The 24550-nt window shown below is 51.2% G+C and overlaps 12 protein-coding genes across 12 annotated transcripts; 8 read left to right on the forward strand and 4 right to left on the reverse strand.

Annotated features, from left to right (window-relative positions):
• Positions 1–568: 568 nt before the first annotated feature.
• Positions 569–3060, forward strand: N7498_004054 (putative ATP-dependent RNA helicase (Hrh1); the record flags this gene model as incomplete). Its single annotated transcript, XM_058451116.1, has 2 exons — positions 569–2674; positions 2731–3060. 2 exons carry the CDS (start codon positions 569–571, stop codon positions 3058–3060), a joined length of 2436 nt encoding a protein of 811 aa, XP_058310578.1.
• A 728-nt stretch (positions 3061–3788) lies between these two features.
• On the forward strand, positions 3789–5525 carry N7498_004055 (uncharacterized protein; the record flags this gene model as incomplete). Its single annotated transcript, XM_058451117.1, has 1 exon — positions 3789–5525. One exon carries the CDS (start codon positions 3789–3791, stop codon positions 5523–5525), a length of 1737 nt encoding a protein of 578 aa, XP_058310579.1.
• Positions 5526–6099: 574 nt separating this feature from the next.
• Positions 6100–7569, reverse strand: N7498_004056 (sulfatase family protein; the record flags this gene model as incomplete). Its single annotated transcript, XM_058451118.1, has 1 exon — positions 6100–7569. The coding sequence occupies one exon, from the start codon at positions 7567–7569 to the stop codon at positions 6100–6102; it is 1470 nt and encodes a 489-aa protein (XP_058310580.1).
• An 849-nt stretch (positions 7570–8418) lies between these two features.
• Positions 8419–9888, forward strand: N7498_004057 (uncharacterized protein; the record flags this gene model as incomplete). Its single annotated transcript, XM_058451119.1, has 1 exon — positions 8419–9888. One exon carries the CDS (start codon positions 8419–8421, stop codon positions 9886–9888), a length of 1470 nt encoding a protein of 489 aa, XP_058310581.1.
• Positions 9889–10233: 345 nt separating this feature from the next.
• Positions 10234–12113, reverse strand: N7498_004058 (sugar porter family MFS transporter; the record flags this gene model as incomplete). Its single annotated transcript, XM_058451120.1, has 8 exons — positions 10234–10464; positions 10515–10647; positions 10708–11030; positions 11079–11226; positions 11296–11395; positions 11445–11553; positions 11606–11687; positions 11743–12113. 8 exons carry the CDS (start codon positions 12111–12113, stop codon positions 10234–10236), a joined length of 1497 nt encoding a protein of 498 aa, XP_058310582.1.
• Positions 12114–13207: 1094 nt separating this feature from the next.
• N7498_004059 (fungal specific transcription factor domain-containing protein) lies at positions 13208–15153 on the forward strand (the record flags this gene model as incomplete). Its single annotated transcript, XM_058451121.1, has 4 exons — positions 13208–13287; positions 13337–13466; positions 13526–13968; positions 14025–15153. The coding sequence occupies 4 exons, from the start codon at positions 13208–13210 to the stop codon at positions 15151–15153; spliced, it is 1782 nt and encodes a 593-aa protein (XP_058310583.1).
• Positions 15154–15824: 671 nt separating this feature from the next.
• Positions 15825–16796, forward strand: N7498_004060 (uncharacterized protein; the record flags this gene model as incomplete). The annotated part of the gene is made up of 1 exon (XM_058451122.1): positions 15825–16796. The coding sequence occupies one exon, from the start codon at positions 15825–15827 to the stop codon at positions 16794–16796; it is 972 nt and encodes a 323-aa protein (XP_058310584.1).
• A 478-nt stretch (positions 16797–17274) lies between these two features.
• On the forward strand, positions 17275–18225 carry N7498_004061 (Dyp-type peroxidase; the record flags this gene model as incomplete). Its single annotated transcript, XM_058451123.1, has 1 exon — positions 17275–18225. One exon carries the CDS (start codon positions 17275–17277, stop codon positions 18223–18225), a length of 951 nt encoding a protein of 316 aa, XP_058310585.1.
• Positions 18226–18877: 652 nt separating this feature from the next.
• N7498_004062 (uncharacterized protein) lies at positions 18878–19295 on the forward strand (the record flags this gene model as incomplete). Its single annotated transcript, XM_058451124.1, has 3 exons — positions 18878–18964; positions 19028–19166; positions 19252–19295. 3 exons carry the CDS (start codon positions 18878–18880, stop codon positions 19293–19295), a joined length of 270 nt encoding a protein of 89 aa, XP_058310586.1.
• Positions 19296–19804: 509 nt separating this feature from the next.
• On the reverse strand, positions 19805–20767 carry N7498_004063 (60S ribosomal protein uL16; the record flags this gene model as incomplete). Its single annotated transcript, XM_058451125.1, has 3 exons — positions 19805–20255; positions 20322–20497; positions 20723–20767. The coding sequence occupies 3 exons, from the start codon at positions 20765–20767 to the stop codon at positions 19805–19807; spliced, it is 672 nt and encodes a 223-aa protein (XP_058310587.1).
• A 454-nt stretch (positions 20768–21221) lies between these two features.
• Positions 21222–21677, reverse strand: N7498_004064 (60S ribosomal protein eL30; the record flags this gene model as incomplete). The annotated part of the gene is made up of 3 exons (XM_058451126.1): positions 21222–21317; positions 21377–21571; positions 21639–21677. 3 exons carry the CDS (start codon positions 21675–21677, stop codon positions 21222–21224), a joined length of 330 nt encoding a protein of 109 aa, XP_058310588.1.
• Positions 21678–22465: 788 nt separating this feature from the next.
• Positions 22466–24455, forward strand: N7498_004065 (uncharacterized protein; the record flags this gene model as incomplete). The annotated part of the gene is made up of 2 exons (XM_058451127.1): positions 22466–23111; positions 23167–24455. 2 exons carry the CDS (start codon positions 22466–22468, stop codon positions 24453–24455), a joined length of 1935 nt encoding a protein of 644 aa, XP_058310589.1.
• Positions 24456–24550: the final 95 nt, after the last annotated feature.

Consider the following 24550-nt stretch of genomic DNA (forward strand, 5'->3'; position numbering starts at 1 on the left):
GAGCTAGATAGTTGACATTCAGCCACCTCCCAATCTGTACAGTCTCGGGGGGCATGAAAGAGGTCGTGTCCGCTTCGCTCGTGAGGTGGTACAAACCCCACAACTTCGCAAGCGGGACGGAAGGCAGGGATACGGGTGCAAAAGTACCCATTGGATTGTGCTCAAAATTGGGGATCACACTTATGGTGATTCACTACTTGCCTGATTCCCGATGTGAATGCCGGCGATTCGCATGTGCTTAGGATGTTTGTAGTTGATTCTTGTTGTCGTCTATGGAATTGAAGGAAGATCTATAGTGGTTTGGATAGCGTCCTAGGTGAAGGGTCGGCGGTAGCATTCTTAATTCAAAACAAGATACAGACTTAAGTCTTTTGATAAATGCTACTACTCAATCATACTTGATGAAGACATGAAACAGCCCTGTAATATTTTGAGTGGTTGGTTTACCGCCAGTGTATACTGGCACCAGGGCTGCTCTTATCGATAAGGCGATAAGGCGATAAGCGAAAATTTTTGGGAGATCGCGGCGAAGTTAAACTTCGCGATCTTCCCATTAACGCCATTCACAATGCCCGAGAAGGTGCACACACACTTTGGTGACTCGGACGGAGAGTCCTCAAAGCAGGCACCGAAACCTATATCAGATGCAGTTCCTGCCGAGGACGGCGCCTGGAAGAAGAGGCGCAGCAAGAAGCGGAAGCGCGACGAGCCCGCCGACAACTCCCAGCCGCGCAATGGCGAACCAATCCAGGCCCCAAAGCCTTCTCCAGTCGTCGAGCCAGTAACACAAGAACCAAAGCCGGACACGAAGCCCGATGATACTCCCCAACCTCCGCCCAACAAGACCCAAGTCGCAAAACACAAGAACAACTTCAAGCCGAAGTCCTTCTCCGACACCAAGACAAACTTCGCACCCCTACGAGAAAAAGCAAATGCCCTTTACGAGCTCCGGAAGAAGCTTCCTATTTTTGGACACGCCGATGAAATCCGCCAGAAGCTCCGCGAGCAAGATGTGATGCTCCTGGTCGGTGAAACTGGTAGCGGAAAGAGTACGCAGATCCCGCAGTTTCTGGTGAATGAATTCTGGTGCCGACCGACACCCGCCCAAATACCCAAGGAAGATGGCTCAACAAGATCTGCCTCGGTGGGAGGATGTATCGCCATTACGCAACCGCGTCGAGTCGCTGCCATTACGCTGGCTCGCCGTGTAGCTGAGGAAATGGGTACACCGCTTGGATCTTCTTCGCCCGCTAGTAAGGTTGGCTACTCGGTTCGATTTGATACGTCTGTGTCGCCGAGCACCCGAGTCAAGTTCTTGACGGAGGGAATGTTGTTGCAAGAAATGCTGCACGATCCTTGGTTGACCAAGTACAGCGCTGTCGTGGTTGATGAAGTGCATGAGCGTGGTATCAATGTTGATCTAACTGTTGGGTTCCTGCGCAACTTGGTTTCAGGGAAGAAGGAGGGTCGTGGTGGTGTGCCTCTCAAAGTGGTGGTTATGAGTGCCACGGCGGATATGGAAAGTCTAATGGGTTTTTTCCAGGAGGGATTCAAGATCCAGGAGGAAGAACAGAAGCATCTTTCTAATGGAAATTCTGGCGAGAAAAAAGAGACTGTCAAAGAGATCACGGCCTGCCATATCAAGGGCCGACAGTTTCCCGTCAAAACCATCTACTCGCCTGCACCTGTGCACGACTTTGTGGACGCAGCTCTGAAGGTCATCTTCCAGATTCACTACAAAGAGCCAATGCCCGGTGATATCCTGGTTTTCCTGACTGGTCAGGAGACCGTGGAAGCCCTGGAGCAGCTGGTTAATGAATACGCCACTGGGATGGATCCCTCTCTGCCTCGGATATTGGTCCTGCCTCTGTTCGCGGCTTTGCCTCAAGCAGCCCAACAGCGCGTCTTCCAACCTGCACCACCACGCACCCGAAAAGTAATTTTAGCGACTAACATTGCTGAAACATCCGTGACCGTGTCTGGCGTCCGATACGTGGTGGATTGCGGCAAGGCAAAGGTCAAGCAATTCCGTACACGCCTTGGCCTAGACTCGCTGCTTGTCAAGCCCATCTCCAAGTCTGCTGCCATTCAAAGGAAGGGTCGAGCCGGTCGTGAGGCAGCAGGACAGTGCTTCCGTCTATACACTGAAAAGGATTACCTGACCTTGGATGAAACGAATACTCCCGAGATCCTCCGATGCGATTTGAGCCAGGCACTTCTGAATATGAAAGCGCGTGGTGTGGACGATATCGTCAGATTCCCATTCTTGACGCGCCCACCGCGGGAGGCGCTGGAGAAAGCCCTGCTTCAGCTTCTCAACATCGACGCCTTGCAAGACTCCGGGAAGATTAGCGACGTCGGCCTGCAAATCGCCAAGCTTCCTCTCACGCCAACACTAGGACGAGTACTATTAGCAGCTGCGGAAAATGGCGCTGATTGTTTGATCGACGTGATCGACATCATCTCCTGCCTCAGCGTCGAGAATATATTCCTCAATACGACCTCCGAGGAGAAGAAGGAAGCTGCCGAGACGGCCCGCCGGGATCTGTTTCGGCGTGAAGGCGATCATCTGACGATGTTAGCAACGGTACGGGCTTACGCATCCGAGAACGCCGACCGAAAGGCATGGGCTGAGCGACACTTGGTATCGCATCGGGCCATGCAGTCAGTAATGGTATGTTTTGTTGTCGCTCCGTGGATATTGATTCCGATCTAACCCCTAACTCTTAGGACGTCCGCAAACAACTCCGAAGTCAGTGCCGTCAAGCCAAACTCCTTCCGAGAGATGACGGCAGAGATCATACGTCTGATCCCGCACCGGTTCTCATCCTGCAGAGCTTCCTGTGTGGATTCGGGAACAATACCGCCCGCCTGGTACCAGATGGGAGCTATCGCACGGTGGTTGGGAACCAAATCGTCGCTATTCATCCATCGAGTGTACTCTATGGCAAGAAGGTGGAGGCGATCATGTACAACGAGTTCGTTTTTACAAATCGCAGCTATGCGCGCGGGGTTAGTGCGGTGCAGATGGACTGGGTCGGTGAGGCCTTGGCTGGTTAGAACACTCGGGCTATCTCTTTGTCGAGCATGGTATATACCCCTGATTATACGAGCTTATTACAAACACATTTCACTGTACATGGTACCCCGGTCCCAGCACCGTAGACTACTGTGGAGGGTGTATTGTAAACAGTTTGGCCGAATGGGGTGATCACCGCATCCTTACGTCCGCCATCCGCTAGGAATAAGCGGGTAATCTGTTGATCGCTTTTGCCACAAGCCTCCACGTCAGACCTGTTTTGGCTGTATGTAAAATAAGGAAAACAGGGGAGAAACAGGGGCCGCCAGGGATGTTGGGCAATCACACGCGAGCAGTCACATTTGGGCCTGTCGCAGATGACGGGACTTCGCTGTTCCTATCTTTGTTCTGTTTTCCAGGACTACTTATCTCAAGGTGTTTGTCCTCTATTCCTCTGCTTGTATAATTTCTCCGAGCCCTCATTCCCATGTTCTAGGGCCGTTTACACGACCGAGTGGTCCGATACCGCCAGTTGCATCATCCGGGACTCCACCCGTTCTTATCACCTGTTCCTGTTATCAACGCATCATCAACCCCAACAGCTTCCTGACTCTTTTAACCCTCCCCTGATACCCCCACTGTCTTGAAACACTCCTCGAGTCCTCCCCGACTGATCTTTCACACCTGGCCGCATCAGCGGTCTCTTCTCGCGGGGAAGATTTACCTTCTCTCTCCATCCGCTTATCTCTCTCCGCCGCATTCGATCGTCATGGCCTTGCGTGTACCAGCACAGGCTCCCCGCCCCAAAACTTCGTACTCGGCCCCCCAAATACCTCCCTCGATCGATATCCCTCCTTCTCCCACCGAGCAGCGCGAAGATGACACCGCACAATGGGTCCTGTTTTCCCCCACCGCCCACACTCACACGACCTCGACAGATCGCACTGCGGGAGCCTCACGACTGAGCGATTTTGGCTCCTTCGGCACTGCTACTCGCTCCGCCGCTGGTCCGGACGGCGAAGTGGAAGACGAGGAAGCCCTGGATGACCAGCTTGACGAGGATGGTACCGAGCTAGATAGTCTGGATGATGGCTTGCATGCTTTCCGTGCTCCGTCGCTCTCCCCCGCAAGTGCGGACCACGGGCCACCGGCGATGTTACCGGCTCATGACGGACTAGGAAGCTTCCAAGCTTCCAGTCAGCAGGTTCAGGACCAGCTCTGGCAACATGAGCAATATAATCCTCAACGGCGTCCGTATGGCTACTCCCAGCATCGCCGGCATTCTAGTGTCCAAAGACACCTGGATACAGTTGATGAGGGAGAGGCGAACGTCGAAAGGGACCGGTGGCAGCGGATAGAACAATGGCGCATGGACCAAAGTGTCGCGTTGATGCAGGAAATCGAACGTGAGACTCGTCGGAGGTCCAGCCGTGCAAGTCAATCAACCATTCCCCGATCTATTGATTATACCTCACCGGCTAGTGTCGCAGATCTTTCTCTGGAGAAAGAGGCTTCACCGGAAGGAGGTGCGGAGACTGAGGAAACATTCTGGAGACGCATAACGCGAAAGGTCATTCGCGATTTGATCGGCATCGACGATTCCTTGTTGTGCGTTATCTTTGGCGAGTCTCTGCCGCCGGACGGGCAACTTCCTGAAGATAATTCCGAAGAGCTCAGCATGGAAACTGTGCTGGCGCACGAACCGGAGCCGGAGCATACGGAGCCACCGATATGGCAGTCCCGTGTACTTCAGCGAATTGCCCACGAATTGGGTATTCTGGTACATCAGATCTGCGAGCATCCCGGTGCATTCTCCACATATTACCAAATGACCAAGGACATCTCGAGTGAATATGCCGGCATGTCGCTCAACCGCCTAGCAGAAAGTAAAACCCTGCAAGAATCCCAAGAGTCTACACCTCAAACATCGGCGGACACAACAGATTCCATGCCATCTCCACACTTCATGCCCACACTCCGTGACCCCAACCGCGACCACGAGGCGCAATGGGGCATCGAGGAAGACGACGTACCTGGCCCCGAGTCTACTCGCGCCCAACAAGAACAAGAGTATTGGGAACGCGGCCTAGACGTCATGATGGTCTTCCGCTACCTGCGCACGCGCTTCAGCCGCCGCGGGTACATGTCGAACGATCGACTCACCTCCAACCCTTCACCCCGTCACACTCAAGATCCCTCACGTCGTGCCGCTATCATCCGTCAACACCATCCCCTCGTCGCTCGAGCACACTCTCGTTCCCAAACACAATCTCGTCGCGTATCCCATGTTTCGGGTCCTGTTGGTGTCTCCTCGCCTCTATCACGGTCCCACCTCCGACGACCCAGCTCCAGCTGCGCGAGTCAGAGCAAGTTGTCGGCTATCTCGAGTCGTCGGACGCTGACGGGATCTAGTCGGAACTACTGGGATATTGGTGGGAGTGTGGAGAGTAGCAGTGTGATTGGTGTTGGTGTCGGAGCTGGGCTCGGCGCTTGGGGCGGGGTTTGATCTATTATATGTTTGTCTGGAGAAATGCCATTTTGGAGTTTTTGCTTGGTCGTATATACAATGGAGAGAAACTACATCTTGATGGCGATGATGGGGTTGGGGTTGGCCTTTTGATTTTTCTGAAGTTGGCTGGCGTTTTGGATATTTTCGGGTTTTTATATATGTCTACTCTCATCTACTGCATATACGCATCCATCTATGGAACCATCTATGGAATATTTACTGGATCGTTTCTGGCACGTATTGGCTTTCAGCCTCTATCATCTAGGAACAGCGTTAGGTGAAAATCCTTATTTGTCAAAATAAGGCTGTTTGAATACGAAGTGGCTGATGCGATTCCGCGGAGAATCTATTTTCAACTGGCTCTGACGAGCTTAATTAACAATCCATCCTCCTCAACCTCCAAAGACAACCCGGACAGTACTGCAAAAGGTAGAACCAAAGCCCTGTTCTGAAGATGGAGCCGTTGAAGATATACTCTTTAGCTAAGTCTTCGCTTTCGAAACCTAGTACAGTATACACCAACTCCATCCAAGGCACCTAGATATACACCCAAAATAGCTACCCAAGGAAATTAGTTCCCAACCGCTGCACCCCAAGCAAGCTTACTATCAAACTTCGGCTGGTCCTTACTCTCGGGAACATTCTCATCAAAATCGAAACGATCGGGAACCTCCAATCCAGCCGAAAGATGATGTCTCACCAAGAGCATAGAAACACCATCACGGTACAGCCACGGATCCTCAGTCCGACGCTGCCACACTTCAGTAGCAGCTCTCATCTCATCCAGAACCTGCTGGTACTCAGGATCCTTGGCCAGGTTCTTGACCTCATTAGGATCCGCCTGGATATCATACAACTCCTCGGCAGGGCGGAAGAAGTAGTCCTTCAGAGGGCGGGAGCCGATCATCTTGGGACTAGCGTCGGAGTTCCGGATATCCTCCCAGGTTAGGGAGCCGTAGATGTCAGCCGCGAAGGGGAAGTCGAGCCTCCAGGCGATGTTGCGGTGGTACTTGAAGCGGCGGTTGCGCATGAAGCGGGTTGGCCAGTAGTTGGTGATTTCGTGGAACGTGTGTGAGCCGAACACGCGGCTCCATGCGTCTAACTGCGATGATTCGGAGAGGATTGGGAGTAGAGAGCGGCCGATGCGCGCGGGATGGTTGGGGCTAGGGTGCTTGGCCCAATCGAGGAGGGTGGGTAAGATGTCGATGTAGGAGACCATGTTGGGGTTCACCACGCCGGAGTCGGTGCCTGGACATTTAATGAGTAGTGGGAGGCAGACGCCGGCGTCGTAGAGGGTGGTCTTGGAGTTGATGAAGGGAGGTCCGTTGTCACTCATGAAGATCACCAGGGTGTCGTCGCTCAGTCCGCTCTTCTTCAGTCCATCCAGGACCATTCCAACGCCCTGGTCGAGTCGAGAAATAGACTGGTAGTATTCGGAGAATTCGAACCGCACGCCCGGGAGGTCGTTGACGAAGGGCTCGACCTGGACGTCCTCTGGCTTGTATTCGATGTTCTGCACGCGCGGGTCGTATTTCTCGGCATTTCCAAATCCAGAGCGAGTAAGGTCTCGGTGGGGATCGATGAATCCGATGGTTAAGAAGAAGGGCTGGTCCTTGGTTTTGGAGCTATCAAAGAAAGCGGAGGCCTGGTCTGCAACGGAGGCAACATCACGGCTGTCGCTCTCGGCGCGCATGTCCCATGGATATATTTGAGAAGGGCCAACGTGCACCTTTCCAATCAACCCAGTGTAGTAGCCCTGCTTCGAGAACAGCGCCGGTACCGTCTCGACATGGTCATAGGTGGTGAAATGATGGTGACCATTGTGCAGACCGTACTGTCCGTTTTGGTGGGTATGAAGACCCGTATAGATGACCGAGCGACTGGCACTGCAGGATGCGGTACTTGTGAAGGCCTGGTCAAACTTGGTGCCTTCAGAAGCGAGCTGGTCCAGATTGGGTGTTTGAATCTTGGTATTTCCATAACAGCCCAGTTGCTTGCCGAGATCATCGGCGACCATCAACAGAATGTTTTTCTTCGCCATGGTAAGATTTGCTTCGAGGTGATGGTGATCCCAAATACCTTCGAACAAAATTCCCCGCTTGCAAATACCCTCCCTATACTTCTTATCTGCGAGCTGTCACGGATCTCGGTTAGTGTGAGCGGGGCAAATATGCGGATCTCGCTTCGGGTGTCGCTTTTCTAGAATGGATTGCGGAGTCAAAATGGTTGTTTGCGAAATATTGTCAATGGATTTGATAATATTAGCATTTGTCAAGAAGTGGAATAGTGGGTAGGACATACAACATTCCAAGGTTGCTGGTGGGGAAAGGTGGGTTTCTTCATTTCTATAGCCGGATGCCAGCTAGTCCATGCGGGGATGATCTGGGAATCCTTAGTGCTCGCCAGGACACACTCGTGAAGCAAAAGGGAATCAAGGTTTTTACAAAAGTCGTCAGGTGTAGTATGAACATTATTTGATAGAAGGAAAGCCCATAATATATATAGTATTTAACGTATAGATACTAGAGTAATAAACCTTGCGTAAATAAAGTTAATACGGGTCTAACGTAGCTATATAGATTATAGCATAATATAGTGCTAAGCCTTATAAAAGAGGCTAGTATTTCTAATCGCTAGTCTTATAGAAAGGTAAGTTATGTGATGGTGTCTTCCTGTCGAAGATCTGACCGCTGGACTAAAAATGCCAAAGGCACTTTTCAGTACCATACTAGTCACACAATCTCAGTTCTGACACCTCCAAAGGGGCCCACACACCCCCGGTTTATTCTGGCCCCTCCTCTCTTAAATAACTGAAGCCTGGACAGAAAGAATATTGGAATTCTCTCTCTCAAACTTTTTGTGCATCATTCACCAAGAATACGAGGCAAGAATGCAATCTCAAATGTGCCCTGACGACATGGCTTGGGAACAAGCCGAGGAGACATCAGACATGTGGCTCGTTCAATTCCTTGAACTTGACATTTTGAGACCGATCGCAGATTTCATGCTCAATCACAACAGAGGCATTGCTACCGAGTTTGCCATACTCAGGAAGGGCTCTTATAACATCTCCTTGCGGTTGAAGTACCGAAATGGTTCCACCGTGATCCGGCTGTCACAGCCTGGCGCAGTTCTTTTCCCCGAGGAGAAAGTCGTGAATGAGGTTGCCGTAATGCGGTTTCTCACGGACCAGACATCGATACCTATCCCTTTTGTTCTGCAATCGGGTACAAAGAAAGAGAGCCCCCTCGAACTCAGCCCATTTATTATAATGGATTATGTCGAACATGAAACCAAAATGTACAATGCTCTCAACACACCGGGATGTCTGACAGAGGAACGTGGAATTTTGGATCCGAACATCGATGAACGCAGACTTGAATTGTTGTATAGGCAGCTGGCGGATATTCTGCTTCAGCTCTCTACACCCTCTTTGCCTCGCATAGGATCTCTCAGCCAGATCGATGACTTGACTTGGAAAGTAGCACGCCGACCTTTGTCAATGAACATGAATGAACTTGTGCGCCTGGGAGGCTTGCCGCGGTCAAAACTTCCCGATCTATATACTACATTCAACACATCTTCTTCGTATATCGAAGCCCTCGCGGATCTCAACATTGAGCATTTGATCCACCAAAGAAACGATTCAGTGCAGTCCGCAGATGACTGTCGGCGAAAATTTGTGGCGCGGCAGCTTTTTCGTAAGCTCGCCAAGGGCAAGAGACTCACAAACCCATGTTTCGAGCAAGGGCCTTTCAAAATTTGGTGTGATGATTTACGGCCGGCCAATGTGCTCCTCAATGAGAATATGCAGATTGCCGGCGTGGTAGATTGGGAATTCACATACGCAGTTCCCGCTGAATTTTCCTATGCGCCACCTTGGTGGTTGCTTATTGAGAAGCCTGAGCTCTGGTCAAAGGGCCTTGAAGACTGGACAAGTGTGTTCGATAATCGTCTGAAGACATTCCTCAAGGTGATGAAGGATTGTGAAGACACAGCAATTCATCAAGGTCGGTTGGGACAAGACCAGCGACTCTCCGGTCTTATGCATGAGAGCTGGGAGAGCGGGGATTTCTGGATCATGTATGCAACGTTGCACAGCTTTGCCTTTGATGCAATATACTGGCAAAAGATTGACCCACGCTTTTTTGGGCCCATCGAAAATCCCGAGGAAGCGTGGAAAGAGAGACTCAATCTGTTGGATGAGAATGAAAGGGATGAGATGGAACGGTTGGTAGCTCGGAAGCTGAACGAGATGAATACCAGGGTTCTAGCGTGGGACCCAGATGATTATACCGTGGCTTTTCGCCAGCAACTGAAGGGAGAAAAGACAAACGAAGAGAACTCAATAACAGGTTGAAGGGAGGTCATGGGCAACAAGACCGAGGTCGACGCTGGCAAGACTATGAAGAGTACCACTTTTGCGAAATTGGCACGATTATTCCGAGTACAAATTTTGGATATGATATTTTGGTACAAACTGTATTTGTCCTAGATCGAGAAAGATTCAATTTTACAAAATGATTGATATACACAATGGATAAATTTCAGACTTTGCTTCCTTCAAAATACAACTCTAAGCGAGGCCTTACTTATGTTGCTCTGGGTCCGTGATCAAGACTGAGCACAAATTATCTTCGCCTTAGTGACTTGGCTAAGTGGGATAGATATCTTCCCATCACAGACAAATTTTCATAGTGGGAGATTACTTTGCTTCAACGTGGCTCACGCCGACCTTGCCCACGCCGATGTCCTCCTTCGCCTGCTCGATATCGGCAGCCAACCGACTGGGCTCCTGTCTGACTTTGAAGGCCCAAACGCTTTGGGTCTCGAATATTTCGTCAACTTCCTCCAAAGTCTTACCAACGGTTTCCTGGAAAAGGAAGAAGACGTGAATCGCGGCAACTATACAGAGGGTTCCGAAGACACAGTAAATCTGCCGAGGGTTAAAATCTTTGTAATGAAGAATAGAAAGAGTGATCTTACTTTCCACTGAATGTTCTGGAATCCAGGGGGGGTGAAGAACGTCAGGGCGAAGTTGCACGCCCAATTGAAGAAAGTTGCAAGAGACACCGCTTTACTCCGGATGTACAACGGAATAATCTCGGGCGGATAAGCCCTTTAGTGATAACAGTCAATTACCATTAGATGAATACTGGCCAAATTTGGAGATACTTACCAGCCAAGCGGTCCCCATGTCGGTGCGTAGGTTGCGATAAACAGATACGAGCATGCAATAAGTGCCCTGGAGGCCTTCGGGTTGGTCACCTTCCATGTCACGGTGGGAGAGCCATTAAGGCCACCTGGAACGGCATGTCCGTAGGTAGCCATGAGACCTGCTTGGGTAAATTGGAAAACACCCATCCCAAGTGCCCCGAAAATAAAGAGCTTGCGCCGAGGAAGGCGGTCGATGAAGATCAGTGCAGGGAGAGTCATAACCACGTTGATGATGTACTGAATGGAAGCAGAGATGAGCGTATTGTTACCACTCAAGCCAGCCATCTGAAAAGAATTAGTCTATGTCAGGATTTCGAAACTTCAAACACATACCTCGAAAATGTAGACAATGTAATACATCATGGCATTGGTTCCGCTCATCTGAGACCAAATGTGTGTGAAGATAGCACAGTGGACACGGATAATATTGCGAGAGTTGAAAAGCTCGAGCCACGACACGCTGTGGTACTGCCGTTCTTGCCTTCACACCAATTTGTCAATACATGCTCGGGTGTATAGTTCACAGACAGTTGATTATTTCCCCACTTACTCAATCTTGCCGCGAATCTCCTGTGTTTGAGCGACCACAATGGGATCGAGTGTTTCCTTTGGCGTGAAGCCGCGAAAGAACTTCAGTGGCCTCTTCCCATCTGTCCTTCGAAGCGAGCCAGCGGGGCGAACGGGGCATCATCGGTAAACACGTCATGAGAATAATCGCAGGAATCATCTGGATTCCCCAGGGAAGACGGAAGACACCGTTGTTGCCCATAAACGAAGCACCGTAGCTGATGAAGTACATGATCAGGATCTTCCTAGGCGTCAGTCACATATATGGGTTCGGCAGGAATGAGTTCACATACACCCCAGGTAATCATCCATTGCTGTAGAGAAAGGAGGCGACCGCGTTGGTGAGGCAAGCTGATTTCCGCGATCAAAATTGGCCTGATAGACAGAATATAGTTAGCAAAGCACATAAGGCTTGGCGTGATTTCCATACCCTTGACTGGTCAACATCCCGACAGCGAATCCATTCACAATTCGCGAAACAATCAGCATCGCGACATCCTGCACGGCACACATCAATGTCGACCCGACTAGCCAAATGATGCATGCTATGAAAAGCGAATCGCGACGACCAAACCGATCACTGGTCCAAGATGAGAAAAGCGACCCGAGAAGGGAACCTCCCGCCATACTCGCAGTAATACCACCTTGGAGAACTGGATCAGGCTTGTTGAAATATGTTTTGTACTGATCCGTGCCAATGATTGCGGACATGCTCGACACATCGAAGCCTTGAATCAAGCCACCGACGGTCGTTAAACCGCTGATCAGGTATACATTGCTGAGGCCAGGAAGCTTCCCCATGGCGACGAGGATCTGGACTTGGACACAAAAAACCAGCTGCAAGCTGCCTCATTTTGAGCTTGAAGGTCTGGGGCCCCGGATTTTTATGTAACTCCACTCGCCCGACCTGGTTAAATTACAACCTATCGTGGAGTTCGTATAGGCGACACCCGATAATTACCGAGAGCCGTGCAGTCATATCTGAGATTGCCATTCGTCAACGAGGGGCATAATGGTGCCATCTGGAGCACGGCCCACAGCACTGCACTAACTTGAGTGATTCGAATGCCTTAAAGAGGAGCTGAGAAGTCTAGTGAGCACGTGGCGGCGAGAAAAGGCGGGTTTTGCTACGGATCACCGCAATTGCCGAGTGCCGCCACGCGAGAGCCGCGCTCTTCCACCTTGACACTCTTCCGACACCCGGCATCATGTCGTTGAGTGGAGACGGCAGTCAGCCTGCTGCTATACAGGGGACTGCATCTGGGCCGCGGAGATCTCGATCAGGTTAGATTGACATGCATGGCTCGTGCTTTCTGCATTATCAAACTGACTTGCGAAATCTAGGCTGTACTCTGTGCCGAGCGAGGAAAGTGAAGTGCGATGAAACATGGCCGATGTGTTTGCATTGCCAGCGTCTCAAACTAGATTGTCCAGGCCCTCCAGGACAGGAATCAGCTACTCGGCCGAAGGCTCATAGATCGAGTGACCGAGACACGGAATTCACTCAGGCAGGTACTCTACGCCAGCGAGTATCCAAATCCTGTCAGCCGTGCCGTGCTGCAAAGGCAAGATGCTCGGGAGGGCCGACTTGTTCACGCTGCTCTAGAAGAGGTGTAAAATGTGCTTACACTCCGGAACCGAGATCGGATAGAAGAAAGCCTCCGCGGCGCACTAGTACTTCGACTGATGCTGGGCTCGGCATCTCAGTCGGAAGATATTCGGAACAATACCCTCAATCGGTATTGTCTCCACACTTTGGAAGCGCCGCTAGCTCGGTATCATGGCTTTATGCTCCAGAGCTACCGAGAGGAGAAAGACTTTGGACACTGATTGAGGAATATTTTGCCCATATACACCCTCTACGATGTTTTGGCTTCGTGCATAAACCGTCTTTCATGCAGCGACTGGACGAAGACGCGGAGACATGTCGCAACAGTGAATCACTTCTTCACGTTATTTGTGCATTTGGAGCAAAGTACGTTGGTATGGCTTGCTATTGAAGGACTATATTGATGACTGCACAGGTTTCTTGCTCTCAACTATACCTCCCAGTTATCTTGCGATGCCATTCTGTCGGCTGGGAATCAGTGGGCCAAAACGGCGAAAGCGCGCATATTTGTGGACCTGGATGATCTGTCTATGGAAAAGTTGATGGTACGACATGTCTTTGACCCAAAGTACTGGATGACATCCGAAATTAACACTGTCCTAAGACCGCAATTCTGCTCTATGATCATGACCTTCGAATTGGAAGTTATGCTAGTGCGTTCATGTTGAGCGGCATGACCGCAAGAATGTCCCAAGCATTGCAATTGAACCTGGAGAACTCTGCCGATGTACTTTGTACCAAAGCAGAATCATCCCCACTCGACAACGAAGCCAGACGAAGGTCAATGTGGAGTTGTTATGTAATGGACAGCTGGGTTGGTAGTGGTGTCAATCAGCTTACACTGCTGGAAGATAAGGATCTCAAGATTCAGCTTCCCTGCTACGGCCACAACTTCTCCTTGGGTATTCCCTGCATTACAGAGACCTTGGATGAAGGAAAGGTTTTGGGGTTCGTGTCAAGAGACGATATCCCGCCATTTCCTGCTCAAAACATGGGAATAGAAGCCTACTTCATCCGTCTTGTGAGTAGCAGGAAGAAAGTCCTTCGGTTCGTGCCTTTTCCACATTTTCAACATTTTGAGCACTTGACTAACACTGAAGTAGTTACGTCAAGCAGCTCGACAATTCAAAACCGCCCTGGCAGCCAGATTCCGAATTTCTTCAGTTGGCTATGGAATTTGATCATTGGAAACATTCTCTTCCCCAAAGTTTACTATGGAACCCCGGTTCGATTTATGCTCGCAAAGAATCATCTCAGCTTGGTGCTTTGACACTGCTCTGGTGCACGTATCACCAGACACTAGTCGACCTTTACCGTATCGGAATGCCAGTCTTGTTTCGCATCCAGAGAAACATCGACTTCCCGCCAGATCAGCAAGAGTTTCTTGATAATTGTCGCAGAGCATGCTTTGAAAATGCTAGCGAGGTATCAAGCATCATTTCAGAGGCATTGAGACATGGAATAAAGGTTCTGGCAGATACCTGGCTATGCATCATCGCCCATGATAGCACGAAGGTCATGCTCTACTTTTTGAAGTTGAATCGGCAATCAAAAAATAGCCTAAGTCAGAATGAAGTAGACGCGACAGTTGCTTTGGTGCAAAGAAACCTTGAAGCCCTCCTTCAGATGAGATCACTGGTTGCTACAGCCGAACATTGTTACCTCTCCGTCATTAAGGTTATGGCAGCCGCAGGTATTCAACCTCAGATACCCTATGGCACAGCAGTTAACGTGAGGGCGTCTCACGACAGTGGAGAAATGGCCTCTGCCCCAGGATCCCCGGTTCAAGAATCCCCCGAAAATGTGCTCAACCCGCTTGCGATTTACCGCATGGCCCGCACCGCACTTCATGAAAAGGACCAAATATCCGCGTCTAATTCTCCCTCAACAAATAATCCGACTTCTCCCGCGACAGAACGTGCTAGAGCCCTGGCGGTTGCGGCCACTCCACAAAACCATCACCAAGACCAGCAACATCTCAGCACGTCTTTCCAGGCTCCAAATGAGCTTCCTGAAATGAATCATGGCTATCTTGCTCCAAACAATGCCAGAGAAGATTCTTTCATTGCAATGAGTGGTCTGATGCCGATTGCAGCTTCGGGCTTTGGTGGCTCGTGGGACCCGGCAGATCTGGCAGTCATGGATTTGTTGGACGGTGGAATCGCCCCGTGGACACAGGAATATCTCACCGATGGTCAATCCGGGGTCGACCCATTCTTGTTCCCATTCTAATTGAGTGTATATGATGTTTACTTTATGAAACAAATGGTAGATGAAGTACTGTTGCTTCGTTCCCGTCCCATCGAGATATTGATGCACGGCTAAAATCTGAATAAAAGTTTCCACCAGTACCGGCTTGTAGGTGAAGGCGTGGCTGGTAGGTTCGATCTCCGCTTGAGTAAATATTGTGCCGTGTGACTACAGAGGCTCTTCTCTATATTGGAGTTAAATGAGTCCATTTTGTTCCCATGATTTTGGGTCAACTAGAAGGTATACTAAATTAAAGAAGAGTATACTTGAAGATTCAGAAGGCAGGGACGTCGTCCTTGTTGACTTACCTTCCTATCCCGCCTATCCTAACCCCCAAAATACCCAGGCAAAATGAACCTATATTCTCATTGCAAAGGAAATGCCATGTTCGGACAAGTCCTTCCTATCTCAAATGCGTTCGATCTTTTGGGAAAGCCTAGCCGTCACGTGAAGCAGCGCGGGGAAGGACCGAGATAACAAAAAAATACACGAAACATGAAGCAAGTTTCGCCGATCCTTTCTTGTCTATTTGCTACTTCCAATTATCATGCGCACGATGCGTGGCAAGTTCGATCTATGGTCGTGGTCTATAAAGACCTGGACTAGACATCCAGGTCCGATCCAACATATCGTTTACCCTTGAACAAATCGCCATGGGCTCAATTCAAGTCGAGAACTACGATGCCATCATCATTGGCGCCGGTCTATCCGGCATATGCAGTCTATACCACCTGCGCCAGCGCTCCCCAACCTGGCGCATCCGAGTCATCGAAGCCGCTGAAAGCGTCGGTGGCACCTGGTACTGGAACCGTTATCCCGGTGCTCGAGTCGACTCCGAGTCCCTGTCCTATGCCTTCTCCTTTGACAAGGAGTTAGTGAACGAATGGCATTGGAAGGATTCGTTTGCGACGCAATCGGACATCCTCCGGTATATCGAATACATCTTCGAAAAGCACGATCTGGCCAAAAATATCCAGTTCCAAACACGTATCAAGTCTGCCCGCTGGCAGGACAGTACCCGAACTTGGCTTCTCACAGATGAAACTGGCGCGCAATACCAGAGTCGATTTCTTATCAGTTGTATGGGATTCCTGTCCTCGCCTTCTCTGCCCAAGATTATGTTGAAGCAAAAGCCTATTCGCTCCGTTATCGATGGCAGGCCACCTCAGCGAGGGTCGATCGTCAACTTCTCTTCTATTCAGGGCTTGGTTGGAATCCTCTTGTCGACGGCGTACACAACTACCAAGCATGCGGTTATCGGTCTGACGCGCACTGCATCGGAGGACTATGCGAAGAATGGGCTACGCATTAATGCGATCTGCCCGGGATATACGGAGACGCCGCTCACCACCAAGTCGCCGGAGATCTTGAAGGCGATGATGGAGCGTGTGGATACTGCGGTGCCTATGGAGAGGATGGGGAGGCCGGAAGAGATTGCCGACGGTGTGTTGTATCTGTGTGGAGGTCGAAGTTCATTTGTGACCGGAACCGCGTTGAGTGTGGATGGTGGTTATGTGCAACGGCAGATTGGCGCTGTAAATAGGCCTAACCCTTCGAGAGTCATGCAAATTTTGAAGGAAAGCACTGGTTACGGTCATAAGTTCAAGCGCCTGCCACCTTGGTAAGGTGTATCTGAACGGTCTATTTACCTCGGAACTAGACAAACAAATAGTATTACTGAAAAGGGAAGGACCAAAGACCGAATCTGCGGGGCCGCAGATCCCGCATGCGGGTCTGACCTCATCTGCGAGTGCATCATCGACTCTCTTCATTCGCAGATAAGCTTTCACCGCATGTCAGGAATGTTGACCAATCATGGTCTTCTTAAAGTGAGCATTGTTCCTCTTGTGCTTCTCTCTTAAGCTCCAGAGTCACTCTCCTCGACGTGGCATAACCATGAGCAGAGTTGGACCGCCCGTGGCCACCCTCGGTACCTCAATTCGAGCTCGGATCTATCCTACCGTTCGAATTACTGCTAGCAGCCAAATATCACTGTCCACATTCAACAGAAGTGCCCGGCAATCATACTCAACTCAGGAGCGGGGTCGGCCATTATTATCCCGCATCCCTTGCCAGAGACATCTCCAATTGCCTAGAGCCAACATGAGCAGTCAGCGTGTACCGATCGAGGCTCAACGCGTCGATGCACCTCTAACTAAATGTGCAACATTCCTCGTCGTGACGGTCACCAAAAAGCCCGATTCGATTAAAACAGTCCGCTCAACCCTCGCAGGTCTCGATAGCTTAGCCAAAAATGTCTCAATCCGAGATCTCAGCTCCCAATTCGCCTGCACGGTAGGCATCGGCAGCGAGATATGGGACGATTTAACAGGTCTCCCACGCCCATCAGAGCTCCATCCCTTCCGCGAGGTGAAAGGCGACAAGCACACGGCCGTTTCTACCGCGGGAGATCTACTCTTCCACATCCGCGCCGAACGCCGGGATATCTGCTTCGAATTCGAGCGCCAGTTGATGGATCAGCTTGGTGATGCAGTCTCCCTCGTCGATGAAACAGTCGGGTTCCGCTACTTCGACGTGCGCGATCTTCTTGGTTTCGTCGATGGCACGGCCAACCCCGTCGGTCCCGCAGTTCCTTCTTCCGTGCTTGTCGCGGAAGAGGATACTTCTGCCCAGGGCGGTAGCTACGTAGTTGTTCAGAAATACACGCATGATCTGCCGGGATGGAGATCTCTTTCTACGGAGCAGCAGGAGAAGATCATTGGCCGGACGAAACTGGATAACGTCGAACTCGACGATGCTGAGTCTGGGCAGCGCTCGCATAAGACGCTTAACACGATTGAGGATGACCAAGGAAACGAGCATGATATCCTGCGCGATAATATGCCTTTCGGATCTCCCGGCTCGGGCGAGTTTGGCACCTACTTTATCGGATACACGCGCCGCCTGTGGGTTATTGAGAAGATGCTGGAGCGGATGTTTGTTGGAGACCCGCCTGGCTTGCATGATCGCATTCTTGACTTTTCCAAGCCATTGACTGGTGTCACATTCTTTGCTCCTTCGGCGAGCTTCTTAGCGAGTTTGGATGATGATTGAGTGGTCTACCGAGCAGCTGAGCAAAAGAGTTATTCGCATATATCACATTTTCATGCTAAATGACCTGAACCGATTCAAAAAAGGAACCATAGTATTATCAAGCCAGCATACGTGATTGTACTACCACTAGTTAAACAAGACCTTGTCTGGATTGGTCGCGGCATAGTTACGCGCTTGTAGAACATGTTGCTAAGTCTTCAAACGGGCCACAGAATGCTTGAACCATTTCTAACCTGTATCTGATTTCGGATTTAATCGGTATGTGCAGACTTACTGCAGATAGTACACAGGTTACAGGGGTCTTTTCAGAAAATCGTAATGAATCAAAGGCTACCCAGGTATCAAGCTGAGGTGTTCTAGAAGGTCCAATCCGCAGATCCGGTTCACAAAATATCTCCGATTTCTAAAATAGGAGAGCGCAGACGCTGGAAGTAATATCCATAGCCATTAGACCTGTTTTCTTGCCCTCCCAGGTGCTATTTCCCGCTATCCGAACCGATTGCCTAGGGCTGCATTCCTGAGATTCCATGGCGCGGATCACCTGGTTGGCGCGTCAAGGAATGTAGGCTCGGACAGGATCTCCATTATATAATATCCCTTTGAGAGCACCTCACCCTGTGCAAACCATAGCTACCTTTTACTGTCTATCAATATGAAGCTTTCCACCCTTGCCCCCCTGGCAGCCCTGCTGTCCTTTGCAGTTGCTGATTTCCCTGACGAGGACATTAGCGAGTGTCTGGTATGCAATATGCAATCACGGTTGTTTTGAGCAAGTCATAATAATCAAACTTGCTTTCAATAGATCATGTGCCTGTCTATAGGCGCTGGAGTGGCGGGTTGCGCCTCGTACGTGGACACCCGGTGCACTTGTCACAGCATCGCTTTCAAGGATGCTGTTGGGAAGTGTCTACAGAAATCTTGTATCAAGGAAGACATCGATAGTAAGTTTTATTTCTGATCCAGTTCCATAGGGCAACAGTTCGCGGGACTTGGTAAGGTAGTCGTTGCTAACCTGTTCTTGTACAGCCGCGGCGAAATTGCACCAGAAAGTTTGTGGGCATTATGAGTGAGGGGACCATGTTCAGTTTCTGTGAGATAGGATGAAGCTACGATGCCAAATGCCTTTTTTTATAACGAAGATGTAATTCATTTCGCTATGCGTAAAGCAAATTTCAAGAAAGACACATGTGCTCCGAAACTCGAAACTCGGTACTAAAATGGATTGACCGATCCTTCTCTCCGCAGGCTTGCTGAGGATTAGGACTAAGCGCGTCGATGGTCTGGTTCACCGACAGCTTTTCTCCCAAAGTAGCATCGTTGTATCAAGTAAAGTGGATGCTGATGGCAGATGCAGCGGGTCCGAGCTTGTACTACCACATACGCTACTGCATCTACCTCATATCGACATCACTCTACATTTGCTACTCAGACCACTACGATCATGGAAACAGGTTAGACCCATGGAAGAACTCCACTGCGATTTGTACGCGAGATATCAAGCTTTATGGAAGACAGTTAAGAGAACATCGAAATAGTTTTTTCGTTCTTGCATTCGTATTCTGAATCACACAACAACCGTCTAAGCCTGAGAAGCGTTCTCGTAGGCGTCGGGGAAGCGCTTCATGTTCTCGGCGATGAGACCGTGGCCACGCAGGAACTGGACGTAGGCACCGTCCTGCTTGAGCTTGCCCTCCTGGCGCATCTGGACGTACTCCTCGCGGCGTACGGGGGTGAAACCCCAGTTCTTGGAGACAATGATCTTTTGGCGGCCGGGGAACTTGTACATGGAGCGGCGGAGAGCCTCGATGGCGGTAGCGCGGTGGACGTCACGAGTGCGGACGGACAGGAGAACCTGGCCGATGTTCACACGGGCAACGAGACCCTGGGGCTTACCGAAGGCACCACGCATACCGGTCTGAAGACGATCGGCACCAGCGCACGACAACATCTTGTTGATACGGACGACGTGGAAGGGGTGCACACGGACGCGCAGGTGGAAACCTTCCTTACCGGCGATCTTCACGAGGTACCTATTGGGAAAGGGTTAGATACTGAACGGGCGAGTCGGGAGCGACAGAATATCAGGGCTGACGTACTTGTTGGCACAAATACGGGCAGCCTCGAGGGCCTCGGAGGACAGCTGCTCATACTCGTTGGAGACGAGGTGGACACAGGTGGGGAAGTCGTCAACGTTGGCCTTCTTGCGACCGAGGTCGAAGATGCGGATCTTGGCGTCGGGGACACCACGGTTGAACCGGGACTTGGGGTAGGGCTGTGAGGCGCAAAAGTGTCAGTCTGGGATGTTTCCTTGAATTTCAAATTTTCCACCAAAAAAGGCACAACTGTTGCAAGAATCCGAGCGGGAAAAATGCGCATTCAGCGACCAGGCCATCTACGAGTGCATCGTAGATGGTTGTGATCCGTGGTGCCTCATGCGTTCCCCCACAACCGAGCTCCCGCACACAAAAATCCCACGAGACGAATGTCGGCGACGCACCTTGTTCTTGCAGTAGCGGTAGCAGCGGGCGGGACGGCGGGCCATGGTGAGTGCTAGAAATGGGCGGACGGCACTTCCTGCGAACTGGGTGTTGGATGTCGGTCGTTGGCGAAAGGTCGAAGGAAAGAAAAGAAAAGGGCGGCGAGTCACGGGATACTTTGATTTCCAAGCAGCAAAGTGGTATGTAGCCCTAACCCTAATATGTCCCCGAATCAGCGTGTCTGCCGAGCCCCACTTTGGCCCAATCGGGGTTGTCGATACAATTACAATACTCGGAGACTTGGGATTTATGACTCTGAGAATACGAGATTACAAATTCTACCGTATTACTCATTACTGATATCATAGGAAAGCGGTTTGGTAGTGTAGACGCTGGCTTTTTTTGCGGAGTTCGTAGTTCGTCACTATTTCATATGCACCGTGACTCCTTCATAAAGAGATCACTGTACATTCCTCCAACCTGACATCTGCATCACCATCTCCCCTTCACGGAACCCATTTACTGGGTGTCGTTGAGGATGTCCGAGTCACCGGCATCGAGGATGGCCATGGTGGCGCAGCGGAAGAGCTTACCGCAGGCGGTACCAAGCTCGATCTGTAATCTTCGTTAGCCATTGTCCCCCCTTGTATAATTCCATATCCAAGATGACTCACGTTGTTGCCCGAGAAGTGGTGGACGGGGGTCTTGGCGAGCATGGCGTAGTACTCGAGCTCAGACTTGCGGAGAGGGGGAGTGTTGGCAGCGATGATAACCAGCTTGGCCTTGCCGGAGCGCAGAGTCTTCATGGTAGACTTAGCACCCAGGGTGACCTTACCGGACTTCATCACCAGGGCGAGCCTGGAGTTGATCTGGACGACCATGTTAGTTGACCGCTCGGGACAAATTTTTGTTCAATGGTTTCGGGGCAGCACTCACGTTGTCGGAACCCTTCTTGGACTTCTTGGTGGGGGCCATCTCTGCGCTTGGAAGTTCTTGACTTCGGATAGGTTTTGAGGAGTGGATAGATATAGGATGCGCTCCGGCCTGCTTGGATAAAGATTGGATGCAGAGGTCGAGATGAAGCGAAACCGTGATTGTGCGGGCGGAAAATCGTGTTCTTCCGTTCCGTGGGTCTTTCCGTGCTTATGTCATTCAGTATCACATGACCTCGCTCCTGAAACTCCGGCTTTGCGGCCTCAGGCACCAGTCACCCTTTATTTCGCCCCGTTGAATGAAACACGCGCTGTTGTCCTCGATCTAAAAGGAGATACGAGTCTCAGCGGGCCTTTCCCTTCTTTCTTCTTACTTTGTCCTATATATGGCCCTTTCTTGTGGTTCCTTACCTCGTAACCCAGCCTCCAATAGCCGTTACTGCGGTATCTAAAAATACCAGCAAGGGAGATCCCGCATTCCTCACCCAAATAAGGGTTTCGACTCCGGATTGCAATCAGCAACCTTTTTCCATTCCTCTCTTCCATTCCACGCTGCACTCGGCAGACGATGTCCCGTCTTCGATGATTCTTCGGGTTCCAACCATGTGGCATGCACTCGATCTCTGACAGCCCTCATTACATTTTTGGTCCCCAAAACCATACACGGGCTCTCCACCGGGGGCGGTCCACTCGCTTTTTGACCGCTTCCTCATTACCACCACGTTTCAACCCCGACTACTCCTCTTTGTCGCAGTCTATTTCTAGAGACTGCAAGAACCAATTTCTCCTTATACCTTGCCGAGTGTCCCACGGGCCTAGGGACCCTGCAAGATGTCAGCAACGCCTCGCAAACCTGGAACGCCCGTCAGTTCCAGCAAATCATCGGCCGCAGATCCGCCTTCGACCAACGGGTCCACCACACGAGGGCATGCACGCTCGCCCAGCACCGCGACAAACGGTCTCAATCGCTCCCCCTCCCTAAGAGGTTCCACACCAGTCTCCGCGCGCGCCGCTGCAAGAACTCGCGGCCGGTCCAATCTCAGCATGTCGAACGTACCTCGAATCAATAACGACCCCTCCGAAGAGGAAGCGAAGGCGCAGAATGCTGCTCTAATCGAGGAGCTGCGGGAGCAGCTGCAGAAAGCCGAGACCGCCTCAGAACAATATCAGAAACAACTTGGTGTCCTCCAAATGCGCCTAGACGAAGCCGTTAGCGAACAGAGCAAGTTGGAAGACCAAGCACATGAGCGAGACACTCGAATCGAAATACTGAGTGGCGAAGTCCGAGACCAATCTCGCCAGCTCCGGGATCTTGAGCAGAATCACGAGTCGGAGCGAAATGCGATGCTGCAAGAGAAAGAGCAGCAGACCAGCCGGGAGGAGGAGTTGCAGGCGACTATCCAACGGTTGAAGGAGTCCGTGGCGCAGAAGAGCATGCCCGTCAACGCTGAGGGTGAGCGCCAAATTTCCCGATCTTGTATGTTCTTTCTCTTTGGATTCCTCCAAAATATCAAAGCTAACACCATTCACAGCCAGTTTCCGTAACCGAGCATCGCCGGACGTCGAGGGCCAATTCGCTCCGTCATCGCAAATCGAGCGCAGCCCTTCTCGCAACAACTCCAACCTCCTCCTTCAGAAAGATAAGCTCATCGAGTCTTTGCGCCTCGAATTGGCCGAGTCGCAAATTAAGCTTGTCGAAATGGAGAACAAAGGTGGCGGTCGACAGCGCGATTTGGAGAAGGAGCTATTGGACGCCCGTGTTGCGAATGCTCGCCTCATGGAAGACAACGAAAGCTACCAACTTCTTCTCAGCGAGAAGACCCTCACTGGTGACTTCACTAAAGGTGACTTCATGCAGCATGCTCACCCTGAGAAAGACTCTAGAAGTGGGCTCGGTTCTCTGGCGGACGAGCTCGAGTCTGTAGATGAAGGACCCGAGACCGATGCGAATCGCAAGCCTGAGGGAGGAGAGCTCAAGGCTCTCAAAGATCAAAACAAGGCCTTGACTCTCTACATCGAGCGCATCATTAGCCGTGTTCTCCAGCATGACGGGTTCGAACATGTTTTGGATCGCAATGATGATGAAGGCAGGACTGGGTCCAAGGGCGGTAGTGAGAAAGACCTACCTCCCACTCCTCCAGAGAAGGATGATGCGCCAACTCAATCACTCCTGCAACGGGCCAAGTCGGTGGTCGCAGGCCCACAAACTCGCTCTATCCCCAGATCCCGCCCGGCCAGCATGATGCCACCGCCCGCAGTTCCCCAGCCCTCTGCCAACGAGAACCCGGAGACTGCACCCAGCATTCCGTTCAATCGGGCCCAGTCAGTGAGAGCCACTCATCGCCGTGCACGCTCTGAACAGGTGGATCCAGCAGCCGCTTCTGTTGTCACTCAAATGTACCGCGGGCGCAACAGCGGCGGACCCATCAGCCCAACCGCCATGGGCCCCGGATCCCGCCAGAGTATGTTCTCGGGGGCAGCTAGCTACTTTTCTGGCACGAGTCGCGCACCTTCTATGTCCAGTCAACCCGACCGTACTGGACGGAGCAGCTCGCCCAGTGTTACGAGTGATGTGCCCGGTGACACTGCCTCTATAGGAGCAACCTCCAGCCCACCTCGATCGAGCAGCGGCATGAACAACTACACAGGAGCCGTGATGACACAGAGCAAGCTACGTCCTCTGCGCCTGGTGAGTGATGCTGCTAAGCTCGAAGAGGAAGAGGCTGCGCGGAAGAAAGCGAACCGCGCGAGCTGGATCCCGGGGTGGTTCAACCGCCCTACCTCGGATGAGCAACAGCAACCGCCGCCGCCACAGTCCTAGCTGTGTCTGGCGCCCAGGTTGGATGATTTGATGTAATTTCGAATTTACCTTTTAATCATACCCCTTTTGTGATGCACATAACGCGGTCATGTCAT

The sequence above is a fragment of the Penicillium cinerascens genome (assembly GCF_028974065.1).
Source record: "Penicillium cinerascens strain IBT 15544 chromosome Unknown contig_24_segment0_segment0, whole genome shotgun sequence".
Lineage (NCBI taxonomy): Eukaryota > Fungi > Ascomycota > Eurotiomycetes > Eurotiales > Aspergillaceae > Penicillium > Penicillium cinerascens.